Genomic DNA, 24,005 nt, shown 5'->3' on the forward strand with positions numbered 1-24,005 from the left:
CTTTACGATCATAAAGATGGTGCAGTTTACAGAAGACCCAAACATTTAGAAAACTTTTAGAACTAAAATTATTTGAATAATCTTTAATATTGCTGGCCTATCGTCTGATACGTTATTAGTGCTTAATAAGTGTTTATTATGTTGAATTGCAATTCAGTCACTTGGCACTTTGTGTAATGGAAAAGAATAGATGTGAAATGGCAGGACCTGAGTTTAATTCCTAGCTCTGCCTTATACCATCTGTGTGATCTTGGGCAGGTCATTATTCTCCCCTATAATGAGGGTGTAGAAGTAACGTCCAACATCCCTCCCAGCTCATATATATCTTTGATTCCATGATCTTGTTTTAGCTATGGCATTAAAATACTTCTAAGACTTTAATATTCTATTTCATCAACTATCTTATAATATTGTAACCTGGGAATGTCAAACACTTGGCCTGCAACACTCCCTAACCAAGTTAAGAAGTAACTGGAAATATTTAACAAAATAAAAATACAGTAACATAGATATTGTTACATTTTAACTAAGTCAATGTGAGGCCTTGCTGATCCTTATGTACAGTGCAGTGGTCTCCATTTCTTTTTGAGTTTGACATCACTTTTGTAAACATTGTTGACTTACAGGGAAGCATCTGGTATACTAGCTCTTGTCTACTTCTCTTTAGATCGTGTGTTTCATTCCAATGAAACTACGGAAAAGGTATATGAAGAAATGGCAGTACCAATTATACGTTCTGCCATACAGGGCTATAATGGTAAGGTTTTGATGTATGCTGTCCAAACTTTGTGATTGCCTTGGGTTATTTAATAATTATTTCTTAAGTGACTACTTTGAGCCTTGGACATTTAGATGAGGTTTTTTTGTTCCTTTTCCCAGGTACCATATTTGCCTATGGACAGACTGCTTCAGGAAAAACCTATACAATGATGGGTTCCGCAGATGGTTTGGGTGTAATACCCAAAGCAATTAATGATATTTTCATAAAGATTAAGGAGGTAAGTTACCTAGCTAAATTAGCAGCAGATCAAGGATGTAGGTTAAGAGGATAATAATCATCACTGAACAGAAAAACTTTCATAATATATTTCAGTTATAGCTGTCTTATGTCAGTGCTGACCCAGAGCAGACAGAGCATAGATTCACATTTTTCTTTTCTTCCCTGTCCCTTCCTGAACAAGAGGTCAGCAAAAATCAACAAAAGCATTTAATGACTGTATGGAATTTATGATAAAGAGTATTAGATATCTTACTAGTTTTGAGTTGTTTGCTACATATCCTTTCTATCAGTAAAATTTGTAATAAATGTGTATGTATCTTTTTTGGAGAGTTAAACATTTACCAGCACAGGCCTGGGAGGAGCCATCAGCAGTAGAGAGAGCAGCAGATAGGGATTTCAGCTTCTAGTCTTAGGTTCCTGATGCACTAAAAGGTTAAGTGATTGGCCCAGGGTCTCACAGCCAGGATATATCAAAGGTGGTGCTTGAACACAGGTCTTCCTGACGTTGAGGATGGTTGTCTATCTGCTGTGCCATGCCTGCCTCCATAAATGCAAAATAAAATGTAAGGAACGAATGGGTGGGTGGGGACAGTGGCATGCAAGAGCTGTGTAATCTTGGCCAAGTCACTTCAGCAGAATAAACCTGATTCCTCAACTGTATAATGGGGATGATAACACTTGAATTTCATGCATTATAAAGACCAAATAAAATAATGTATATGAAAGCTGATTTTAAATTGTGAAGTCTGCTAACCAATATTAAAACTCTGTGGGATAAGGGTAATCTGATTTATTACAAGAGAAAGGCACATGCATTTGGGAGCTCCTTATACTGAGGAATTCAGTCGCAAAAGTCACTGTTAAGTTAGCTTTATCTCTGGAAAGTAGGGCAACTCAAAACAAATTCAGGAAACCTTTTAAGAAGTGGTACAGAGATATGCAGCATAGAGATGTTCATTAGGTGATGGTGCAGCTATTCACCTACTTCACAAATATACCTTCTTTACTCCCTTTTAAATGAAAGTATAAGTGTAATGTTGAAGGGTAAAAGTTGTGAATGAGTAGCCTATATAGTCTTTTATAGAAAATGGCCTATCTTTTCCTCATGAATGCACAGGAACAATTAGTATTAGATTCTCTTCCTTGGATGCTTTCTGATAGCTTTTTCTAAACTTTTTTTCCCTTCTAGATTCCTGAAAGAGAATTTCTTTTACGTGTATCCTATATGGAAATTTACAATGAAACTATAACAGATTTACTCTGTGACAGCAGGAAAAGGAAACCTTTAGAAATTCGGGAAGATTTCAATGTAAGTAACTTGCAGTTATATTTTTCACCCTTTAACATTCAATGTTGCTTTACATATCACTATTTTTTGCCTCTGTAAAAAGAATTCCTTCAAAATTTATGAAATACTAGAAGTTTTTGCATTTGGTTGAAGGACCTAGAGATTAGAGCTTTCATTAGAGGAGTTAATATTACACCTCTCTAACTAATCTCCCTGTGATTTAAATTTGTTACAGAGAAATGTGTATGTAGCTGATCTCACAGAAGAGGTGGTTTCCACACCAGAGCTGACTCTGCAGTGGATCAAGAAAGGAGAGAGTAAGACTTCTTGCTATATTCTTAAAAATTTTTTCAATGAAATTTGTCTTTTATAACTTTTTAAATGAAACAAATTTAGCATAATATTTCAGTGACTTCAGTACTTTTAGTTCAAATATGAATCATTTTGCAGGAAACAGGAAGACAAAAATGAGTCAGAGAAGTACTCGTTCCCATACAATTTTCAGAATGGTAGGTAGTTTTTTTTTTTAACTTTCCAATTAAGAGTATATTGATTTTCCTACAAGTTGCCTTTTCTACCTAGATTTTGGAAAGTAGAGAAAAGGGTGACGCTTTCAACTCTGATGGAGCTGTCATGGTATCTCATTTGGTAAGTCTTACTTAAGAATGACCCTTTTCAATACAGGTTAAAACAGTTGAATTTAATTAAGTCTCTGACAATTTTCTTAAATATAAATGTAATCAAATTACATTGCATTACAGTTTTGCATATGAACTGTGTCCGTAATATTTGAATAATGGGTGAAATTTTATAGAAAAATCCTTAGGGAACCTCTTGGAATATAACTTCTCAATCTACTTCATTAAATATCAATACCTTCATCACCTTTGTCTTAGTAGTTTCATCATTTTGTCTTTGAGTTTAAGTTCCAAATATAGTTAGGAAGGGATCATACCTGAAGAACTTATCAGCTGACATCTTATAATGAACTAATTGGTTTGCCAGCCCATCAGAATGGAATGCAGAATAAGGTGAAAAGGAGAGTGGGGAGGGAAACAAGGGATGTCACCTTCCCACCTTTCTCTTAGTGCTGCGTCTGAATCTGACCCACCCCAAATGCAGGTTATGGATCCCTGAGAAGTGGATCTTATAATTTTTGAATATAAATTGTGTTTAAAGACTAATTTTGTAAGCATTTAGGGATGCCCACAACAGATAGACTCATATCCCAGTGAATTTTCTTATGTAGATTTCACTTACATCTTTCTAATCCCCTGGATTTATAGTCTAAATAAACCATAACTCCCTATTCCTAGGGGAGAGAAAGAGTGAGAGATACACTGTAGAAATCAGTTGGTTAGGTGTCTTTTACTTTTCATATTTGAAAGATTTTTAACTTTCCTCAACATTCAATTTATTGCATTTGCAGGATCTGGTTGATCTTGCAGGCAGTGAAAGAGACAGTCAGACTGGATCTGAAGGTAAAAAAAATCCATGAAACATTTTTTCTTATGCTTTTATGTTTCTTTCCAATATGAATTTGCTCATGTTCTCTAAGGCACTGTCAAACTGAAATAGAAATAGGGCCCACTAAAGTGTACATAACTACTTAAGATCCCTATAGGCCATATATAGACTTAGAAAACCACATATTAACAGTATCTATGTTCTTAGGTGTTTTTATTTATTTTGTTAAATATTTCCCAATTATATTTTAGTTTGGTTCAGACCACACTTGGAAGCGATGTGGGCCACAGTGAAGACCACAGGTTTGATTCCCCTGCTTTAAGTTTTTGCTCTTCTGAAAGGCCTTCCAACATTTTTGACATTAATGTGTATTTTTTTCCTGTATGAATTCTGACAGTAAGATAATGTTTTCTTTTGAAGGAACTTAAAACAATTGTTTGAGAAGCCACTGTCAGGGTCATCATGAGGTTACAATGAAGCATCAGAGTTCAACTTCCATAGAATTCTTCATAGATCTCTTGCAGGATCTACCATCATGGGAAGATATAGTAGGTTATTCCTGACCTGAGACTGAATCTGAGTCTGCTCTCTTTGGACCAAACTAACCATGGAGAGGCTAGTAAGGTGTCTGTGGAAAACAGGGGGAAAAAAAACCATGGCTTTTGGTCCCATACAGATTTCTTTCATCCACTATGATGGTGGTGAATGGCAGAAAGAAGCCAAGAGCTTTAGTATTATTGTCAAACTGTATAAATATTAACACTGAATATTCTCAAAATGGTTATCTCTCTCCAGTGATCAAAAAGGTGATAGGCATCTGGAGAGACTGAACCATCTCCATGTTGATTTTTTTTTATTAATTTATTTTGATTTATCAACAGTCACTTCCATAAGTTTCTAAAATTTTCCTCTTCTTCACTCCCTCCCTACCTCCTTCCCCAAGATGATGCACAATCTGATGTAGGCTATGCATATACATTCCTGTTAAACATATTTTCACATTAGTGATGTTATAAGGAAGAATTAGAACCAGTAGAAGGAACCACAATAAAGAGGAAACACAACAAAACAGAAGAAAAAAATAGCAAACAGTATGCTTAGATCTGCCATCAAACTCCATAGTTCTTTCTTTGGACGTGGATAGCATTTTCCATCATGAGACCTTTGGAAATGTCTTTGATCCTTGCATTGATATTCCAGAGGGTAAAGGAGCTAGGATTATAACCCAGAATAATCAAATTTTTAACAAAATAGAGGCCTTTCAAGCATTCCTAATGAAGATAAAGCCAAGAAAAATAGAAAATGTGACTTTCAAATACAAGAGTGAACCATGAAAAGAGAAATCATAAAGGATTCAATAAGGTTAAACTGCTTACATTCCTACATGGAAGATGATACATGTAACATGTAAGAACTTGATCATTAAGACAGGAGTATACAGAAACAGGGCCCAGGTATAAGTTGACAATGATGCCATGGTTTAAAAAAAAATCTTAAAAATTAAATCATTAAAAAATCTTAAATCTTGAAGTGGAAGAAACATACACTTGGAACATGGTGAAGGGAGAGGTAAAATGGGATAGATTTTCTAACATAAAAGGGGCAAACTAGATGATTTACTGTGGAAGGGAGGTTGTAGGGGGTAGCAGGTAATTCTTAAATCTTACTCTTACCCTTCTATCAGTTAAATAGAGAAAACAGATCAATGAATTGAGCATGTAACTAAAAAAATTAGAAAAAGAACAAATCAAACATAAAATTAGAAATCCTGAAAAATCAGGATATTAATAAAAATTAATAGCAAAATCTTTGAACCAATAAGTAAAACTAGGATCCAGTTTAATGGGGTTGGGAAATAAACCATTGGTTAATTTGATGAAAAAAAGAAAGGAAAATCAAGTTAACAGCATCAACAATGAAAAGGGTGAATTCATCAATGAAGAGGAAATTAAAGCAATTATTTGGAGCTACTTTGCTTAATTACATGGCAATAAATCTAGCAATCTAAGTGAAATGGATGGATATTCACAAAAAATATAAACTGGCCAAATTAGAAGAGAAAATAGCATAAACAAATAAACATAGAAAAAGAAACTGAACAACCAGGACCAGATGGGTTTACAGGTAAATGCTAACAAACATTTAAAGAACAGTTAATTCTAATACTCATATAAAGTATCTGGGAAAATAGGCAAAGAAAAAGCCTCCCAAATTCCTTTTCCAACACAAATATGGTATTTTTGCTCTTAAAACAAAACTGTAGACCAATTTCTTATGAATATTGATGTAAACATTTTGAATAAAATACTAGCAAGAAAATTACGGAAATATAACATAAGGTTCATACACTATGACCCGGTAGGATTATTCCAGGAATTGCGAGACTGGTTCAATATTAGGAAAAGTATTGGTGCAAGAAACACAAAAATTATGATTTTCAGTAGATTCAGAAAAAGCTTTTTGATGAAATATAGCACCCAGTCCTATTAAACATAAGAAACCATTGGAATAAATGGAGCTTTCCTTAAAATGATTATTATCAGTAACAAGGATAAGCTAGAAACTCCCCATTAAGATCAGGAGTGAAGGAGAATACCCATTATCACCACAATAACCAAAACATAGTTGATTTAATGCCAAATTGTGTAGCTAGGCCTTTTAATTCTAGATGATATAAGGTTGTATACTCAAAATTTTATTAAATATTATAATATACATTATGAGTACAACATTAAAGTGAATTAAGATTATTTGAATATATACACATCTATGTAGATGTTTTTCTAATTGCAGGAGTTTGGCTTGAAGGATGCAATAATAGGAGTTTGTGTATATTGGGACAAGTGATCCAGAAGCTTAGTGATGGACAGTCTGGGTAAGCTTATATCATTACATATATACTTATGGATGTCAAAACATCTTAATGGGGTGAAAAAGGTAGCATTTTCAATGCCACTCAAAGGTAAAAGGCATTATTTTATGCAGTCTTCATTACTCATTATTATGTAAATGACTGAATGTCATGTATACGGATAGTTCCTTTAGTAGTGATTTTGGCCTACTCATGTTGCTTGCAGAATATGAATAAAAATATAATTTTGCTAGTTGTGTGACACGTGATATAATGTTGTAATGAAAAAGATGGTTCTATTTTGTTATGTTAATGCTTAAGGAACAATTTTTTTTAATAAATGCTCTTTCATTGAAGATGTAAAAGATACTTTTCTTTTTTCTCCCTAAACCCATTTTTTATAAGTGGCTTCATAAACTACAGAGACAGCAAATTGACTCAAATTCTCCAGAATTCTTTGGGAGGAAATGCAAAAACACTTATTATCTGCACTATTACTCCACTGTTTTTTGATGAAACACTTAGTACTCTCCAAGTAAGTAGATTTTTTTTTACTTTGTAAAAAACAAAATTACTACTGGAAATCTTTTTCAGGAAAAGAAATAATACTGAGATTAAACATTTCAATTCAGTCAACATTTATTAAGTGTCTTTTGATGAAACTTAGTACTCTAAGTAAGTAGAGTTTTTTTTCTTTTACTTTGTAAAAAACAATTACTACTGGAAATCAGAGAAAAAAAAGATTACCGAGACTAAACAATTCAATTCAGTCAACGTTTATTAAGTGACTACTGTGTGCCAGGCATCATGCTAAGCACTGAGGTTATAAATCAGGAAAAGAAAGTCTTTGCCTTCAGGGAGCTTACAATCAAACGGGGGATAACAAGACACAATGAAAGTGGAAAGCAGTAGTATGTGGACAAAGGACCAGGTGTAAGTAGCATGTTGGCATCATGTTCTTTGGAATCTAAACCAAACAGAGCTCCTGATCTTAAGTTGAGAGTTGATTTCATTGTGCATGGAATACAAAGATAGTCTGGGCCCTTCTCTAGTAAGGAATATGAGGAATGCTCAGAAAACTAGAATGTAATGTGATAAGTGGGCACATGACTATGTAAAGGGCATAGACAATATCTATCTATCTATCTATCTATCTATCTATCTATCTATCTATCTATGTGTGTGTGTGTGTGTGTGTGTGTGTGTGTGTGTATATGTATAAAATGAAAGATGGAGGAATCACGTCTACCTTTTTATGGTGAAGGTGAACTTCTTTGGAGAAGAGTTGCTATTTTAGTGGGGCCTTAATGACCAAAATATGGAAAATTCAAGGAGGCAAAAATTAATCAAATCCGCAGAGATAGAAAAGCACACAGTATATAGGATTTAATGAATAGACCAGTTTGTGTAGAGCATATAGAGTATGTGTGTGGTACTGGGGAATCAAAGGAGAAGCAATAGAAATGGTCAGTATAAAACTAGGGAGTACCTTGCATGACAGTGGAAGAGAAAAGGAGCCATCCAGAGAGAAGAGTGTTGGGATTGTACAGTGTCCTGAAAGCCAAGGAAGCAGAAGGCCATCCCTTCCTTGGCTAACAGTGTTAGACATAGTAGGGAGGTTGAGGAGTCTGCCTACTGAGGGAAAAGGCTTCTTTGACAGTTTTAGTAGAGGTGGTGAGGGCAACAGCCATGTTTCAGAGAGTTAAGAAGACAGTATGTGGTAAGGAATTGAAAGCTGTATTCTGGCTGAAAAACTGAAGAGGGGATGGAAAGGAATAGAACCAAGTGATGATAATCAAAGGGAATTGACTTGAGTGGCTCTATACTTCTATCACATGCAAAGTAAATGTGAAGATGTGCCAAGATACTGCATATTTGTGATGGTAAACTGGTTATGGTATATCAAGAAAGATCATTTTCAACATGTATTTTTCACATCACTGATTGTCAAAAGCTTTTGACACCATCTTGACTTCTTGGAAGACTGTCATGGTAATTCTCCTCATGTTGCTTGCAGGCTGTTGCTGCATGGCTCCTTTATGGAAAAGTGATAGGAATGGGAAAGGAAAAGAAGAAGCATTTGGATTTGAGATGAAATTATTGGTTGTTGGGAGCTGATTTAATGTGCGGAGGGAAGGAAGAGTCTAAGATGATGTTTCAAACTTAGATGAGAAGCAGTAAAGATGATTAGCTCGGTTGAAAGGGGCAGGTTTGGGAGAAGAATCTTCTTGTACATTTGATTATCACAATTGCTGAAATCAAGTAACTTGGCATTTCATTTTTCATAAGTGTATCCCTCATGTTGATTAATGGATTATTAGCTATGTCTCATTGGGATATGGTGGCTTTTATATCTGTTCCATTCCTGCCAATACCGTGTTTATTCAGAGTTCTTATATATATATATATATGCTGCAGTGATTATTTCTGGGATGAGATTTGGCCTAGGTACCTTAGCAGCAATGAAAGGACAGTTGTATAAAGGCCTGCTTTCCTTGGAATAAGACAACAGATTGAAATGGTTGTGGAAGTTTCCCGAAGTGCCTAAGTGAAGTAGAAATTTACTTTGTCAATTGCATCTTATAATTAATATTTGACATTCTAGAAAATTATTGGGAGCTGATGCAGGTTACAGTTATAGGATTGAATTGATCAGGATATAGTTACTGATATATTCTCCCTTCAATACATTTAATTAAATGATTATAATAGTTAATGTTTTTTTCCCCACCTTCAGTTTGCCAGCACTGCTAAATATATGAAAAATACACCTCGCGTTAATGAGGTATTGGATGATGAAGCTCTCTTGAAAAGATATCAGCAGGAAATAATAGATTTGAAAAAACAATTAGAGGAGGTATGTATGTACCATGTAGAATAGTGGTAGACTGAATGATATGTACAGAAAGAAGATTGATCCATAATGAAAATAATGAAACACACTTTAAAAATGAATCAATAAACTAAGTTTGCAACAATGTATTGAATAGCTTTTTAGGGATTTATTTCCCCCAAGAGATAGTTTTGAAATTTTATTATATTTCATGTACAAAATGCCTAGTTTCTGTTTATACTATTGAGGAATGTTTCCTGGAGGAAGTAATACTTGAATATGGACATTCCAGATATATGGAACTCTGAGCAAAAACTTGGAAGCTAAGAAGTCTTTTAGGGACAGGAAGGTATCTAATTTTCCCTTGTGATGGGAAAATAGTATGAAACTGGTAAGGTAGGCTGATGTCAGATAGTGGAGAACCATGTAGAAGAATTTAAGCTTCATTAAGTAGATAAAGGGGGCAGCTAAATGGCACAGTGGATAAAGTGCTGGGCCTGAAGTCAATCAGACTCATCTTCCCGAGTTCAAATCTAGCTTTGGACACCTACCAGTTGCAAGTCATTTAAACTTGTTTGCTTCAGTTACTCATATGTAAAAACTGAGCTGGAGAAAGGAAGGGTGAACCACTCCAATATCTTTGCCAAGGAAACCTCAAATGGGGTAATGAAGAGCTTTATACCACTAACTGCCTGAACAACAAAAGTAAGTGAAAAGGAGCGGAGCCACTAAAGATGTTTGAGCAGTCAACAAGGTATTCACGGTACACACATTTCTTAAGTACTTAACAATATTTACATTTCTGTCAGTGTCATCAATAGATTTATTACCAAGAAAGATTATGCCAAAATTGTATAAATGACAGATTACAAGAGGGAAAAGTGAACCCTGGAAGACATTTTAGGAGGCTATTGCAATAGACCACGTGGGTAGGTCTATTAAGGACCTACTGTGTTTACATTTCTCTGTCAGTGAATGCCAGAAATAGATTTATTACCAAGAAAGATTATTCCAAAAATGGTATAAAGGACAGATTCTAAGAGGAAAAATGAATCCAGGAAAACATTTTAGGAGGCTATTGCAGTAGACCAGGTAGTCAGTTAGGTAGTGAAATAGAGGGATAATTGATGGACCACCCGTTGGTTTCATTGGCATCTATTTAATGTCAAGAAATCCAGATTAAGGCTCTCAATACCTCTGTTGAGTTTCTGGGGAAGATTGAGTAGACATAAAGAAGAATGACATTAGATGGGAAGGCCTGGATGAGTTTAGTGGCACCACTGGTGAGAGTAATCTTGTTGGTGAGGTCTCAAATCTATTGATGTATCATGTTTAATGAATTTCTCTTTGGCACAAATCCTTACCCCACCTTGGGAGCCAACCACTAAGTAGATAACATATCAAGGGGCAACACCATTCTGGCAAGAATGCTTCAAGTCCAGATCACTAGACCTTGTTCTCATCCCTATAGTATTCCTTTTAAAATCATTTATCAGCCCATGAATACATCTTATTATTCATCCATGTGGGAAGCCACATATGTTTATAGTACTGGCATGGCCCAAAAATTAGCCAGAAAAACCTTCAAAATGTTACTAATTAGTGTTCTTTAGAATAGTTACACTTTATTTCATTTATGACTGAACAGAGTTTAGAATTCTGTTAGAACACTCTCCCATGGTAGAGTAGTCCTGCCCCTTCTTTGACCCTTTTTTGTACTCCTATCACTATGCTATAAAGAACCGGACTATTCTTTTGTCTTTATCCTTTCCTTTTCAAAATATGAATTTGTAGATTCTCACTATAGTCACCTAGTAAGTAGTGTGGCCTCCTTTGTCCAGTTTATCAGTGTAATTTGTGTTTTAAAATATTGTTATTCTTATTTTTTTTTTTTGGTGAGGCAGTTGGGGTTAAGTGACTTGCTCAGAGTCACACAGCTAGTGCGTGTTATGTATCTGAGCCGACTTTGAACTCAGGTACTCCTGATTCCAGGGCCGGTGTTCTATTCACTGTGCCACGTAACTGCCCCTTAAAATATTCTTGAAAATTATCGTAGTTATTGATTGCTTTGGCTTCCAGTGGGAAATTTTAAGCCATTGGGTTTCTACCAATGGATACGGTATACCCTTCAAGATCTAACTCCAGGTAGTGTCCTATACCATGAAGATTCTTGTACTGTTTTTAATTTATAATTTTAATTTATATGTGAATGATACTTTTGTTGTTCTGAGTTATTTCTTAGTCTTTCAAATGTAGTTTTACTAAAAATATAACAATCAAAAGTGTAATAAAAAAATAAATATATTATTTAGATTGTTTCAGAGACTCACATTCAAACGATGGAGAAAGATCAATTAGCTCTACTTTTGGAAGAGAAAGACTTGCTTCAAAAAGTTCAAAATGACAAAGTTCAGAATTTAGCACAGATGTTAGTGACCTCCTCTTCCATCACATTACAGCAGGATCTGAAGGTAAAATTTAAATTATTGTATGTTATTAATCTTTATGTAATGTTATCACTATTTCATATTGATATATAGGTTCTAAAGCAATTATGTTGCTATGAATATGCTTTTGTAATATAATAATTTATTTGCAAATATATATTTGCATTAATATAATTACATGCTTCTCTTTGTGAGTATCAATGATTTCATGGTTTATATCATAACTATAGCATGGTTTCTATTAAGTATTTGTGTTCACATTTGTGTAGATCATATACAAAATATGCATAATATATAAATATGTATTATGTAATATTGCACGTGAAATATTTTCATGTGAAATTTTCTGGATTCATATAATGCATATATAGTGTGTTCAGGAAGCTCAGAACTCAGAAAATTAATAAATTAATAAATAAAACTAAGAGATGGATGGCCTTATGAAAAAACCAACAAAATAAATCTTTGGTTGCTTTGATTTAAAACAAAAAAGAAAACCAAATTATCAGTATCAAAAATGTAAAGGGTGAATTCACAGCTAATTAAGAGGAAATTAAAGCAATGATTAGGGCTATTTTTCCCAACTGTATGTCAAGAAAAATGACAATCTAAGTGAAATGGAGGAATATTTTTCAAAAATCCCAGGTTAGCAGAAGGGAAAATAAAGTACTTAATCCCATTTTGGAAAAAGCAATTGAACAAGCCGTCAGTGAACTCCCAAGAAAAAATCTCAAGGGCAAGGTGGATTTACAAGTGAATTCTACAAAACATTTAAAGTACAATTAATTTCTATATTATATAAAGTATTTGGAAAAATAGACAAATGAGTCCCACCAGAATCATTACGATACAAATATGGTACTGATACCTAAACGAGGAAGACCAAAAACAGAAAATTGTAGATAAATTTCCTTGTTGAATATTGATGAAAAATTGTAAATAAAATTAGCAAAAAGAGATTACTGTGATTTATCACCAGGATAATATACTGTGACCAGGTGAGATTTATATCAGGAATGCAAGGCTGGATCATTATTAGGGAAACAATCTGCATAATTTACCACATCAATAGCAAAACTAAAAGAAATCATAATTATCTCAGATGCAAAATAAGCTTTTGAAAAAATGCAGCACCCATTCCTATTAAAAATACTAGAAAGCACAAGAATAAATGGAGTTTCCCATAAGGTAAATAGTGTCTATATAAAACCAGAAAGCATTTTGTGTAAAAGGGATAAGCTAGAAACTGCCAGTAAGATCAGGGGTGAAACAAGGATGTCCATTATCACCACTGTCAATCAACATTTCTAATAATGTTACTTTAGGGGGCAGCTAGGTGGCACAGTGGATAGAGCACCCACCCTGAAGTCAGGAGGACCTGAGTTCAAATCTGGCCTCAGACCAAACACTTGACACTTACTAGCTGTGTGACCCTGGGCAAGTCACTTAACCCCAATTGCCAAAAAAAAAAAGTTAGCTTGAGCAATAAGAGAAGAAAACGAAATAGTAGGAATTGGAATAGGCAATGAGGAAACAAGCATTAAACATTTTCACATTAGTCATATTATAAAGAATTAGAACCAATGGGAGGAACCAGGAGAAAGAAGAGACAAAACAAAGTGAGAGCAAATGGTATGCTTCTTTCTGCATTCACACTCTGTAGTTCTTTCTCTGGATGTGGATAGCATTTTCCATCATGAGTCTTTTGGAGCTGTCTTAGATCCTTGCATTGCTGAGAAGAGCTAGCTAAGGCTATCAAAGTTAGTCATCTCAGTGTTGCTATTGCTGTATACAATGTTTTTTTGGTTCTGCTCATTTCACTCAGCATCAGTTCATGTAAGTCCAGAATTTTCTGAGGTCTGCCTACTCATTTCTTATAGCAGATAATATTGCATTATATTCATACCACAACAAAAAATGATAATTCCTTGCAGATGATATAATGTATACTCAGAGATTCCTAGAGAATCAACTAAAAAACTACTTTAGCAAACTTTATTTAACTTAAGCAAAGTTGCAGGATACTGAATCACATAAATCATCAGCATTTTTACATACTACCAATAAAACCCAGCAGCAAGAGATAGAAATAAATCAGATCTAAACAACTGGAAAAATATCATGCCCATGGGTAAGCTCAATAAATTTAATAGAAATGATAATTCAACCTAAATTTAGCTTATTCTGTGCAAATGACCAAAAAAAAATTTACCTGTAAAATCTTACTATAAATATTTTTCTTGGCTTTTCCCTTCCCACTCCCAAAAGATCTAGACACACAGGAAGAACTAGAAATTGCTCAGATGTGTCAGAAGGAATACCGACAGACAATTGACAAATTGGAAGAATTCATTTCAGAGAAAGAAGCTTCAGAGAAAACCATTGCTATATTACAAAAAAAGGTGGGCCTGGATTTTTTTTTTTTTGCAGTGCTGAATAGCAGACTAACTGGGTTCTGAATTTTCCTGCTTTTAACTTGATAGGGAGCATGACTGTATCTTAAGCATAACTGTACTTAACATTTTTCTGTTTCTCACAAGATTCAAGAACTTGAGGCAAAACGAGAACAAACTTTTAGTATTAGAGGGGAAGTCAATGAAGTTCAAGAAAAAATGAATGAAATAGAACAATTGAAGGAACTATTAAAATCCAAAGAATCTACCCTGGAGAGGATAGAGATGGAAAACCTGGAGCTGGCTCAGAAACTCCAGGCCAGTCTAGAAGAAACAACATCTGTAACTGAGGAGAGAGATGAATTGGCAAAGACACAAGAGGCTCTTCACAGAGAGAGGGACCAACTGAAAGAAGCCATAAGGGACCTCATAGCCAAGGTAAGCATCGCCATGTAGTAAATATGTTCTTGTGTGAACCAAGCCTTTTAGAATAGAAAAAGAAATGTTATGATAATACTATTGTAAATATAATCTTTGATCTTCCTTTAATACTAAAGGATCAAGAAACAAAAGAAGAACTAAAATTTGCTGAGATGTGTCTAAAGGAGCATGAAGAGACGATTGATATGTTTGAAGAAAGCATTTTAGAGAAGACAGATCAAGTGTCAAAGAGTCAAGAAGCTTTAGAGAAAACCAATGCAGAATTGCAGGAAAAGGTAGGTTTGGGTTTTTTGAGGTGAATAAGTGTCTGACAGGATTCTATGTATACTGCTTTAATATTATTAGAAAACACAGTAGACCTTGCCAAAGTAAGCTTTATGATAGTCTTAAAGGAAATATGAACCCTTATATAACCTTTGACACACTAGACCAGGGGCGGGGAACTTTCGGCCTCAAGACTACCTGTGGCCCTCAAGGTCCTCAAGTATGGCCCTTTAATTGTCCAAGAATATATTTGCATCCAAGAATAGCTTACCCAGCAAAGCTGAGTATAATCCTGAATGAAAAAAAATGTGCATTTGACAAACTGTAAGACCTTCAGGTATTTGTAACAGAAAGTCCAGAACTCAATGGAAAATTTGATCCAGAAGAAATACTGTTAATTGTCATTTATTCTCAGAGGACCATGAAATTAGGAAGGTGTTGAGATGACTTGTAAGTGAATTGGATTTAAGCAAGGAGGTGCTGTGCAAAGTCACCAGCCTCACTTTCTTCTCTTGGAGAACATTAATGAGTACTTGTAAGGCACTCGTTAAGGTTAAACTGTTTACTAATAATATTTAAATATACAATAAGTAGTCTTAAAACTGTCATTATTACTAAGGTAATTTGAAAGTAAGTTTGGGGCTGAGTTGTGTAATTATAAAGAACAAAATTGGGTCTGGAAAAGGGGGCATGAAAAGAAGAACTAATACATAGGAAGCAGGTGTGGGTAGAGGGCTCTTAATGCTCTTATTCTAATCTGGGTTAAAGAGGAAACAATATACATTTGGAAAGGGTTGTAAAAGTCTTCTGAACATGTAAAAAGTTGAGAAATGGGAATAGGGTGAAGGTTTTGGGAGGTAGAGGTTGAGTTTATTTTTTTGTGGCTGTGAATATAGCATGACCTTTTGGTATTTGAGTAGCCCAGTGGGCCTTTCAGAACATGACTGTTTAGTATAAGTAATTTTTTTATTTGAAACAAGATTCAAGAGCTCCAAGAAAAAGTTTTTTTAATTTAATTTTTAATTACAAAAATATTTATAGCAGCTTTTTGTGGTGGCAATTAATTCAATCTAATTAATTAATTTTTAGTTTTTTAACAAAAACTTTCATATTTTCATGTTAATCATGTGTTAAAGAAGAATTAGAACTGATAGAAGTAACCATAAGAAAGAAGAAACAAAACCAAACCGAATAAAATAGATACTTGAATTGCTGAGAAGAGCTAATTCTACCAAAGTTAGTCATCACACAATGTGGCTGTCACTGTGTACAGTGTTCTCCTGGTTCTGCTCGGCATTAGTCCATACAGGTCTTTCCAGGTTTTTCTGAAGTCCACTTGCTGATCATTTCTTACAGCACAATAGTATTCCATTACATTCATATACCACAACTTGTTCAGCCATTCCAAAATTGATGGGCATCCTCTCAATTTCCAATTCTTGGCCACCACAGAAAGAGCTGCTGTAAATATTTTTGTGCATGTGGGTTCTTTTCCCATTTTTATGATCTCTTTGGGATACAGCCCTAGAGGTGGTATAGCTGGGTCAAAGGGTATACACATTTTAATTTTTGCCTTTTTTTTTTGATGACGCAAACGGGTTAAGTGAGTTGCCCAAGATCACACGGCCAGTACGTTTCAAGTGTCTGAGGTTGGATTTAAATTCAGGTCCTCTTGACTCCAAGTCCAGAATGCTATCCCTGAGTCACCTTGCTGCCCCAATTACACACATTTTTATAGCCCTTTGGGCATAGTTCTAAATGGTGTTTCAATTTTCCCACATCTTCTCCAACCTTTATCATTTTCCGGTTTATGCTAAGTTTGTATCTTTTTTTCTTAATTTGCAACAAGATTCAAGAGCTTCAGGAGCAAAAGGAGCAAGTTTTTAATAGTAGAAAAGAAGTCACCGAGGCTCAGGAAAAAGTGAATGAGGTGGAACATTTGAAGGAGCAATTAAAGTCCAGAGATTCTACCCTGGAGAGGATAGAGATGGAAAGCCTGGAGCTGGCTCAGAAACTCCAGGCTAGTCTAGAAGAAACAACATCTGTAACTGAGGAGAGAGATGAATTGAGAAAGACACAAGAGGCTCTTCACAGAGAGAGGGACCAACTCAAAGAAACCATAAGGGACCTGATAGCCAAGGTAAGCATCACCTTGTCCCCTATCGAATAACAGGTTTCATGAGAGACTAGTATTCCAGAAAAGAAAGTGTCTGTACAATCTTACTATAAATATTTTTCATGGGTCTTCCCTTCCTCCCCACTCCCAAAAGGATCTGGAAATGCAAGAAAAACTAAAAGTTGCTCAGATGGATCTGAAGGAACACCGAGACACAATGGATAAACTGAAAGAATGCATTTCAGAGAAAGAAGCTATAAAGAAAACTAGTGCTGAACTGCAAGAAAAGGTGAGGTTGGTTTTTTTTCAGTGCTGAATAGCTGACTGAGTTCTGAATTTACTGCATTGACCTTGTTAGGTAGCATCATGGGCCTTAGTTAAAATAATTATTTAACTGTCTCCTAAAATAACTGTACTAAACATTTTTCCATTTCTTACAAGATTCAAAAACTTGAGGCCAAACAAGAGCAAATTTTTAATGTTAGAGAAGAAGACAGTGAAGCTAAAGAAAAAATGAAGGAAAATGAACTCAAAGCCAGTGTTGAAGAAACAACATCTGTAACTGAGGAAAGAGATGAATTGACAAAGACACAAGAGGCTCTTCACAAAGAGAGGGACCAGCTGAAAGAAACCATAAGGGACCTCGTAGCCAAGGTAAACATCACAATCTAGTACATATGTTTTTATGACAACCAACTTTTAGAAAGGACGAAGAAATGTTAGGATAATAGTATTATAAATATAACCTTGGATCTTCCTTTAATACTGAAGGACCAAGAAACACAAGAAGAACTAAAATTTGCTGAGATGTGTCTGAAGGAGCACCAAGAGACGATTCATAAACTCAAAGAATGCATTTCAGAGAAGACAACTCAAGTGTCAAAGAGTCAAGAAGCTTTAGAGAAAACCAATGCAGGACTGCAGGAAAAGGTAGGTTTGGGTTTTTTGAGCTGGATAAGTGTCTGACAGGATTCTATGTATACTGCTTTAATATTATTGGAAAACATAGTAGACCTTGCTAAAGTAAGCTTCATGATAGCCTTCCTCATACCACTTGACACACTAGACCAACTATTTAATGTATTTTGTAGTTATTTAGTTTGGACTTCATTTCAATTATGGCCTTTGGGGATTTTCTTATTTCTCTATAGAAAGGCTGGTAATTTTTTATGGTTTTACTTTGTAAAATGCTATTTTGTTTAAGCTGTTGTCTTATGTAGTTTCTTTATTGATTCCCTAGAATTCTCTAAGTAAATTAACAAATAAGTCCTGCATCCTTACCTGGAAAGCTCTACGTGGATATCTTATAGGTATTTCAAACTCAGCATATTTGGAAACAGTTCCTTTCCCCCCCTAAACTCATTCCTTCTCTTTTTTCTCCCCTTCCCTTCCTTCTCCTCCAAAATAATGATGCCAATCTCAGCAGATATACTTTATTTCCCAGCTTCACAACCTTGGGAGTCATTTTCAACTCTTCCTTCTTCCTCACCTTCCCATATCTAGTTACTGAACAAGTTTGACATTCTTCCTTTGTAACACTTCTCATATCTGTTAACTTCTCTATCCTCTTATTGTAACTTTTGCTGTAGCTTTCTAATTAGTCTGGCCATGCATGCCTTACTTAATAATCTTCATTTTTTCCAAAGTTATTTCTTGTTACTTCCCTCACTTACTCTTCATTATAGCCAGTCTGGCTTATGTACTTTCCCAGAATTCACCAATCCATCCCTTGTCAATGTGCAAATTTGTCCCCAGTCCTCAACTTACTTTAAGGTACAGCTATATATTACTTCCTGGAGATAAATTTTCCTGATTACCCCTACCCTTTCATATTCTCTTCAAATTATCTTGTATTTATCTTTGCACATGTCATAGCTCTGTAGTAGAAATGTAAACTCTTTGAGGTTTGAGGGCAGGGACTATCATCTTTGTATCCTCTACACCTGGCCCCTGACTTAAACCTAGAAAGTGCCTAACAAATGCTTGTTGTATTGAATCAGATTGAACTAAGAAGGAAGATGCCCTGAGGAAGACACCTGAGCTCAGTATTCTTTGTGTGCAGACTTGTAAAAAAAATAGTTATGTATATATGGAGTAGTTATGGAATTTATGAAATATAGTAATGTTTTCTCTTCCACTAATAGAATCTAGAAAAACAAAAGGAACATGAAAGTCCATCTATCCCTGATAAAGCACTGAAGGATTGCTAATAGACTGAAATGTTTGGTTTAGACAAACAAGCAAACCCAATTCGAAAATGCATTCCATCCCCCAAACAGTAAGATTGAGTATTCACAGAAAGAGGGAGTGTATCCTTTAACTTTGTTGGGGTGGTTACCGCAACACCTGTATTTAACCAGAATTTTGTTGCTTCTCCATGTTGACTCTATTTCCATGGTTGTAGTCTATGTATATGTTGTCCTTTTGACTTTGTTTTCTCATGTTTTTCTAAATTTTTCATGTTCATCATTCCTTACATCTTAGTAAGAAATGCCATTACGGTCATTACATTTTAGTATATATAGGTGTTTTTTTGCTTGTCAGTACTGCTTCCCTTCTCCTGAGAGAGCATCCCAGGAATGGGATTTCTGTGTTAAAGGGTATGAAGAATTTAGTAACTTTTCTTCCATGATCAACTAATTCTGTTGCAACCCCATAGCATTTATTATTTCATTAATTACATTTATAACAATTAATAGTCTTGGGCTTGCCCATCTAGGTTTTTTACTGATCTGCATGAAAATATGGAGATAACTTCAGCTGAAATCTATTATCACCATATGTATTCCTTAAATTTTTAGTCCTCAAAATTAGTATTGTCTAGCTCTAAAAATTGGTAATTTGATTGCTGGAGCCCTAAACCAAATACTAATTTACGTAGTAGCCATCTTTACTGTATTGACACCGAACCATAATTTTATCTGAGTTGTTTTGCCTCTTCTACCTCTTCCTTGGTTAGGATTTTTTCCCTACCCATAATTTTGAAAGCTATAACTCTTTTTTTTCTCCTGACTTTTCTTTTTTGAGGATTGATTACATGAGATAATTTGTTTACTTTGCATTCAGTTTCCTTTTAGTGAACTTTCCAGTTGTTGTTATCTTCATTATTGATATCCTTCTATTGTACTCATTTTGTTCTGGGTTAGTTCATACGGCAGATAGTTAGTTCATATAGTTCACACATCTCTGAACTTCTCATTCATTATATGACTTTTTTGTATTGGGATGCAAATGGTTACTGAAAAATGGAAAGGGGACTTGTCAGAAAAGGAAGCTCACATCTTCAGAATTCAAGGAGGTCTAGAGTAAACAAAATGAATTACGACAGAAGGTAAGACTAGGTAGGCTTACTATAGACTAGGTTTCTGTGGCTACCTTATAGAAGTGTTAGGAAAATTATTCCTACATTTATTTACATACCATTTACCTTTTTTTTAACCTATGTCTCAAGATCTTAAAGCTTCAAGAAACAGAAGAGATGCTTCTTAGTGTGGGAAAAGAGGTGAATGAGACTAAGTTACAAAAGCAAACGCTGTGTCAGTTGGTGGAGCGGCTGATTCAAACATTGTCGGCAGTAGAGACAGCGAGACTGGACTTGACCCAGAAACTTGATTCAAGCCTTAGTAAAATGAACACTATCATCGAGGAAAGAGATGCCCTGAAGGAGACAGAGAAGGCTCTCCTGATGGAAGTAAGCCATTTGAAAGAAAGCCTAAAGAAGAGTGGAGCCCTGGTGAGAATTGTTTTGCCCTGTTGATAAACTGCTGTTGGCTGAACACAGATGAGGGGTTGTTCCAGCTGTAGAGGGGAGCCGTGAATGATGACTTTCAGAAAGGAGCTGAGAGTGGGGAGAGACTATGCAGTGTTCCATTCACTTACCTCATTTGATTCTCATGACTTTCTTAGATAGCCAAGGCTACTCTTACCTCTTTTTGCAAATAAAAAAAGTGATGTTCTGGTTAAGTGAGTAGCATAAGGTCATGGAGCTAGTAAGTTATTGGGCTCCTTGTTACAAATCCAGTATCTTGTCCTGTGACTGGGCTTTTTTAAATGTAAAATGCTGTCACTATGAATGGTGGTGATACAATAATAATGAGAATAATAAGCATTCATCAGGTACATGCTTTGTATAAGAAGTCCAATTATGTCACACTGTTCAAGGCCTTCTTGTTGTACTATCTATAAACCTACAAAGTCACCCTTCCCTCCTTCCAGAATGTCTTCAATATGTCTGATGTGTTATCATTTTCTCTAGCCCAACACCTGCCATCTTTCAGGGTGAATTCTTCTTGACTATTCTTGATGAAATTCTTCTAGCATCCTGATTTCCCATTTAATCAGAATCCTCACCTTCCATGTCCTTCATCTCCACTCTCTCAACTACCCATAGAAGGTGGTCTTCCTTGGATATTCTGAAAACCCAACCAGAAGGCTGTTATAGTAGTCCAGACATCAGGTTATGAAGGTCTGCACTAGAGTGGTGTTAGTATCAGAGGGGAGAAGGCCATATACAAGAGATACTGAGAAAATAAAAACTACTGGAATATGGATTGGAGGGGAGGGGAGGAGTGAGAGGAGATGAATTGAGGATGACACAAATTGTAGGCCTGGGTAACTGGGAGGAAAGTGGTAGCCTCAATAGTAACAAAAAAATTAGGAAGCAGAGAGTGTTACAGCAGGAGTTGGGGGAGGTGGAGGTAATGAGTTCAATTTTGGACATGTTAAGTTTAAGCTATCTAAGGAGCATCCAGTTCCTGATGTACAATAGACAATTGTAGATTAGTATTAGTTTAATATATCATTGAATCCATAGCACCTGATGAGATCACTAAGCAATGAGGACTTGAGCTGGAGCTGAGGTCATATGAATAGAGAGAAAGGATAACTAGGAGAGGTAGTGCCAACAAGACTTGGCAACTGATAATGTGGTAAAGGAAAGAGAGGAAGTGAGAGAAATCTGATCCGACCAGTAAGGAAGAAATAGGTCCAAGGGTGGAAATGATGGGAACCCCCTGAGAAGGGAGTAAGGATGAGCACTGTCTCCTAGAGTTTCAGTAGAGATGTATCAATTAGGCTGAATTTCACATGCGCCCCAGATTTGGAGAGAGCAGGAAAGATAGGTAGGTCCCTTGGACTAAAATCCTGCAGGAGAAATAGCTGAAGCAGATTTGAGACTTTAGGGAGTGAATTCTGCAGAAACAAAAGGAAGTAATTCCAATAAAGAGGAACAGTCATCTGAAGAGATCGTGCAGAGGGAACCATTTTAGAAAAGATACAGACAAAAGATGGCAGGCAAAGCAGGTCATCAAGGGTGAATATGAGTGTCCTTGGTGCTTTAAAATATGTCAGGGTGACGGGGCAGCTAGGAGGCGCAGTGGATGGAGCACTGGCTTTGGAGTCAGGAGGATCTGAGTTCACTAGCTGTGTGACTCTGGACAAGTCACTTAACCCCATTGCCTAGCCAAGAAAAAAAATCTCAGCATTGAAAAAGCCCAGAATGAGCTGATGCTGGCAAGTGAAGCTAAAGGCAACAGGAAGGGTTTTTAAAGCCATATTAGGGCAAAGAAGATGATCAAAGAAAGGCTGGAGCTTTTGTATGGGGTGGAGGAGTTAAGAGCTGACAGCAGAATGACCTTTACTCTAGGAACACCAATTAAAATGGCTGCCCAAGAAAAGGAAGGAGACAGCACCTGGGCAGGAGGGAGAAAAAAGGCCTAGTAGATATAGTAACTGAGAGGTAGATGGATGCTTTTAGTCAGAGTCAATAGAAGGCAGTGTCAGAGAGGTTTGTGACTTGGGGAGGCAGCTTGCCAGAGTGGGTATATCAGTGGACTGAAAGTTAGAAGACCTGGGCTCAAATCCCTCCTTAGACACTTAATAGCTGTGAGGCTCTGAGCAAAACACCGAAGTCCTCCCAGTCTCATCTGTAAAATGGTTCTTTAAAGCACCTAACTCACAGAGTTGTTGTGAGAAACAAATGAGATAACAGAAGATGCTTTTCTCCCTCCTGCCCACCTTAGCCTACCTTTCATTCATTCCTTGACTTCCGTGACGCTATTACATGGTTCTCCCACCTAGCTGGACATTGCTCGGTTTCTTCCATTAGTCTTCTTCCTCCTCCTACACCTTAAGTCTCTCTTAGGCTTGTTTAGGGCTCTTATCTCTTGTCCCTGTGTTCATCTACTCCCATGGATTCAGCTTTTACATTCCTGAATCCATATCTCCAACCCCCAAATTTCTCTTGAATGCTGGGCCTGGACTTCAGACTGCCTGTTGGACCCTTCCCCTGGCACTTCAACCACTATTTCTAAGACTTAGAGCCCCAATCCCAGGTCCCTACTTCCCTGTTTCTCCCCTCTTCCTAGGTCCCCGGCTTATCTCTACCATCTCTGTCACCCTCACTTATTATCAGTTTCCAAGTTTTGTCAGTTTCTATCTCCACAATATCTTGTACTTCTCCCACTTTTTACAGGGCCTCCTCCACCCCAGACCTGGCCCCTTTTCACTTCTCACCTTGAATATTGAAATAGCTTTGGTTCTTGAGTTTCTCTGCAAATGCATCAATGTAGACACTCCCTCCAGTGGGACAGATGCCCATGCCTTCCCATCCTGTCTGATTCTTGAACATATCCTCTCATAAATCCTCCAGAGAGGATATACACATCCATGTGGAAACATCCAGAAGATTTCACGTAGCAACAGCATTGATCTTCCTAATCTACAAGTCTGATCATATCAGTTAACAAGTGATTTCCTACTTACTGCAACTTTAGCTACATGGCAAATGCATGGTTTTCTACTAATTATTTCCCATGAACTTCAGCTATTGAGGGAGATTGGGAATAATTGGGAACAATCTGATTTAATTTTTCCTATTTTGGGTAACTCCAAAACAAGCTAAAGCT

General features: G+C 36.1%; 1 protein-coding gene across 1 annotated transcript in view; it reads left to right on the forward strand.

Moving 5' to 3' along the window:
- LOC110223091 (uncharacterized) overlaps positions 1–24,005 on the forward strand; it is a 40,161-nt gene that overhangs the window by 5,798 nt on the left and 10,358 nt on the right. The window contains exons 3-22 of the mRNA XM_078148840.1: positions 668–757; positions 880–998; positions 2,190–2,309; positions 2,524–2,605; positions 2,739–2,797; positions 2,871–2,936; positions 3,718–3,769; positions 6,549–6,630; positions 7,012–7,141; positions 9,344–9,463; positions 11,752–11,910; positions 12,532–12,622; positions 14,155–14,288; positions 14,427–14,717; positions 14,837–14,995; positions 16,834–17,124; positions 17,255–17,389; positions 17,542–17,754; positions 17,872–18,030; positions 20,552–20,833. Coding sequence (XP_078004966.1) covers positions 668–757; positions 880–998; positions 2,190–2,309; positions 2,524–2,605; positions 2,739–2,797; positions 2,871–2,936; positions 3,718–3,769; positions 6,549–6,630; positions 7,012–7,141; positions 9,344–9,463; positions 11,752–11,910; positions 12,532–12,622; positions 14,155–14,288; positions 14,427–14,717; positions 14,837–14,995; positions 16,834–17,124; positions 17,255–17,389; positions 17,542–17,754; positions 17,872–18,030; positions 20,552–20,833 — 2,834 coding nt within the window. The remainder of the gene's footprint in view (positions 1–667; positions 758–879; positions 999–2,189; positions 2,310–2,523; positions 2,606–2,738; positions 2,798–2,870; positions 2,937–3,717; positions 3,770–6,548; positions 6,631–7,011; positions 7,142–9,343; positions 9,464–11,751; positions 11,911–12,531; positions 12,623–14,154; positions 14,289–14,426; positions 14,718–14,836; positions 14,996–16,833; positions 17,125–17,254; positions 17,390–17,541; positions 17,755–17,871; positions 18,031–20,551; positions 20,834–24,005) is intronic.

This window comes from Phascolarctos cinereus, unplaced genomic scaffold (genome assembly GCF_003287225.1).
Source record: "Phascolarctos cinereus isolate Bilbo 61053 unplaced genomic scaffold, phaCin_HiC Scaffold_9;HRSCAF=440, whole genome shotgun sequence".
Taxonomy (NCBI): domain Eukaryota; kingdom Metazoa; phylum Chordata; class Mammalia; order Diprotodontia; family Phascolarctidae; genus Phascolarctos; species Phascolarctos cinereus.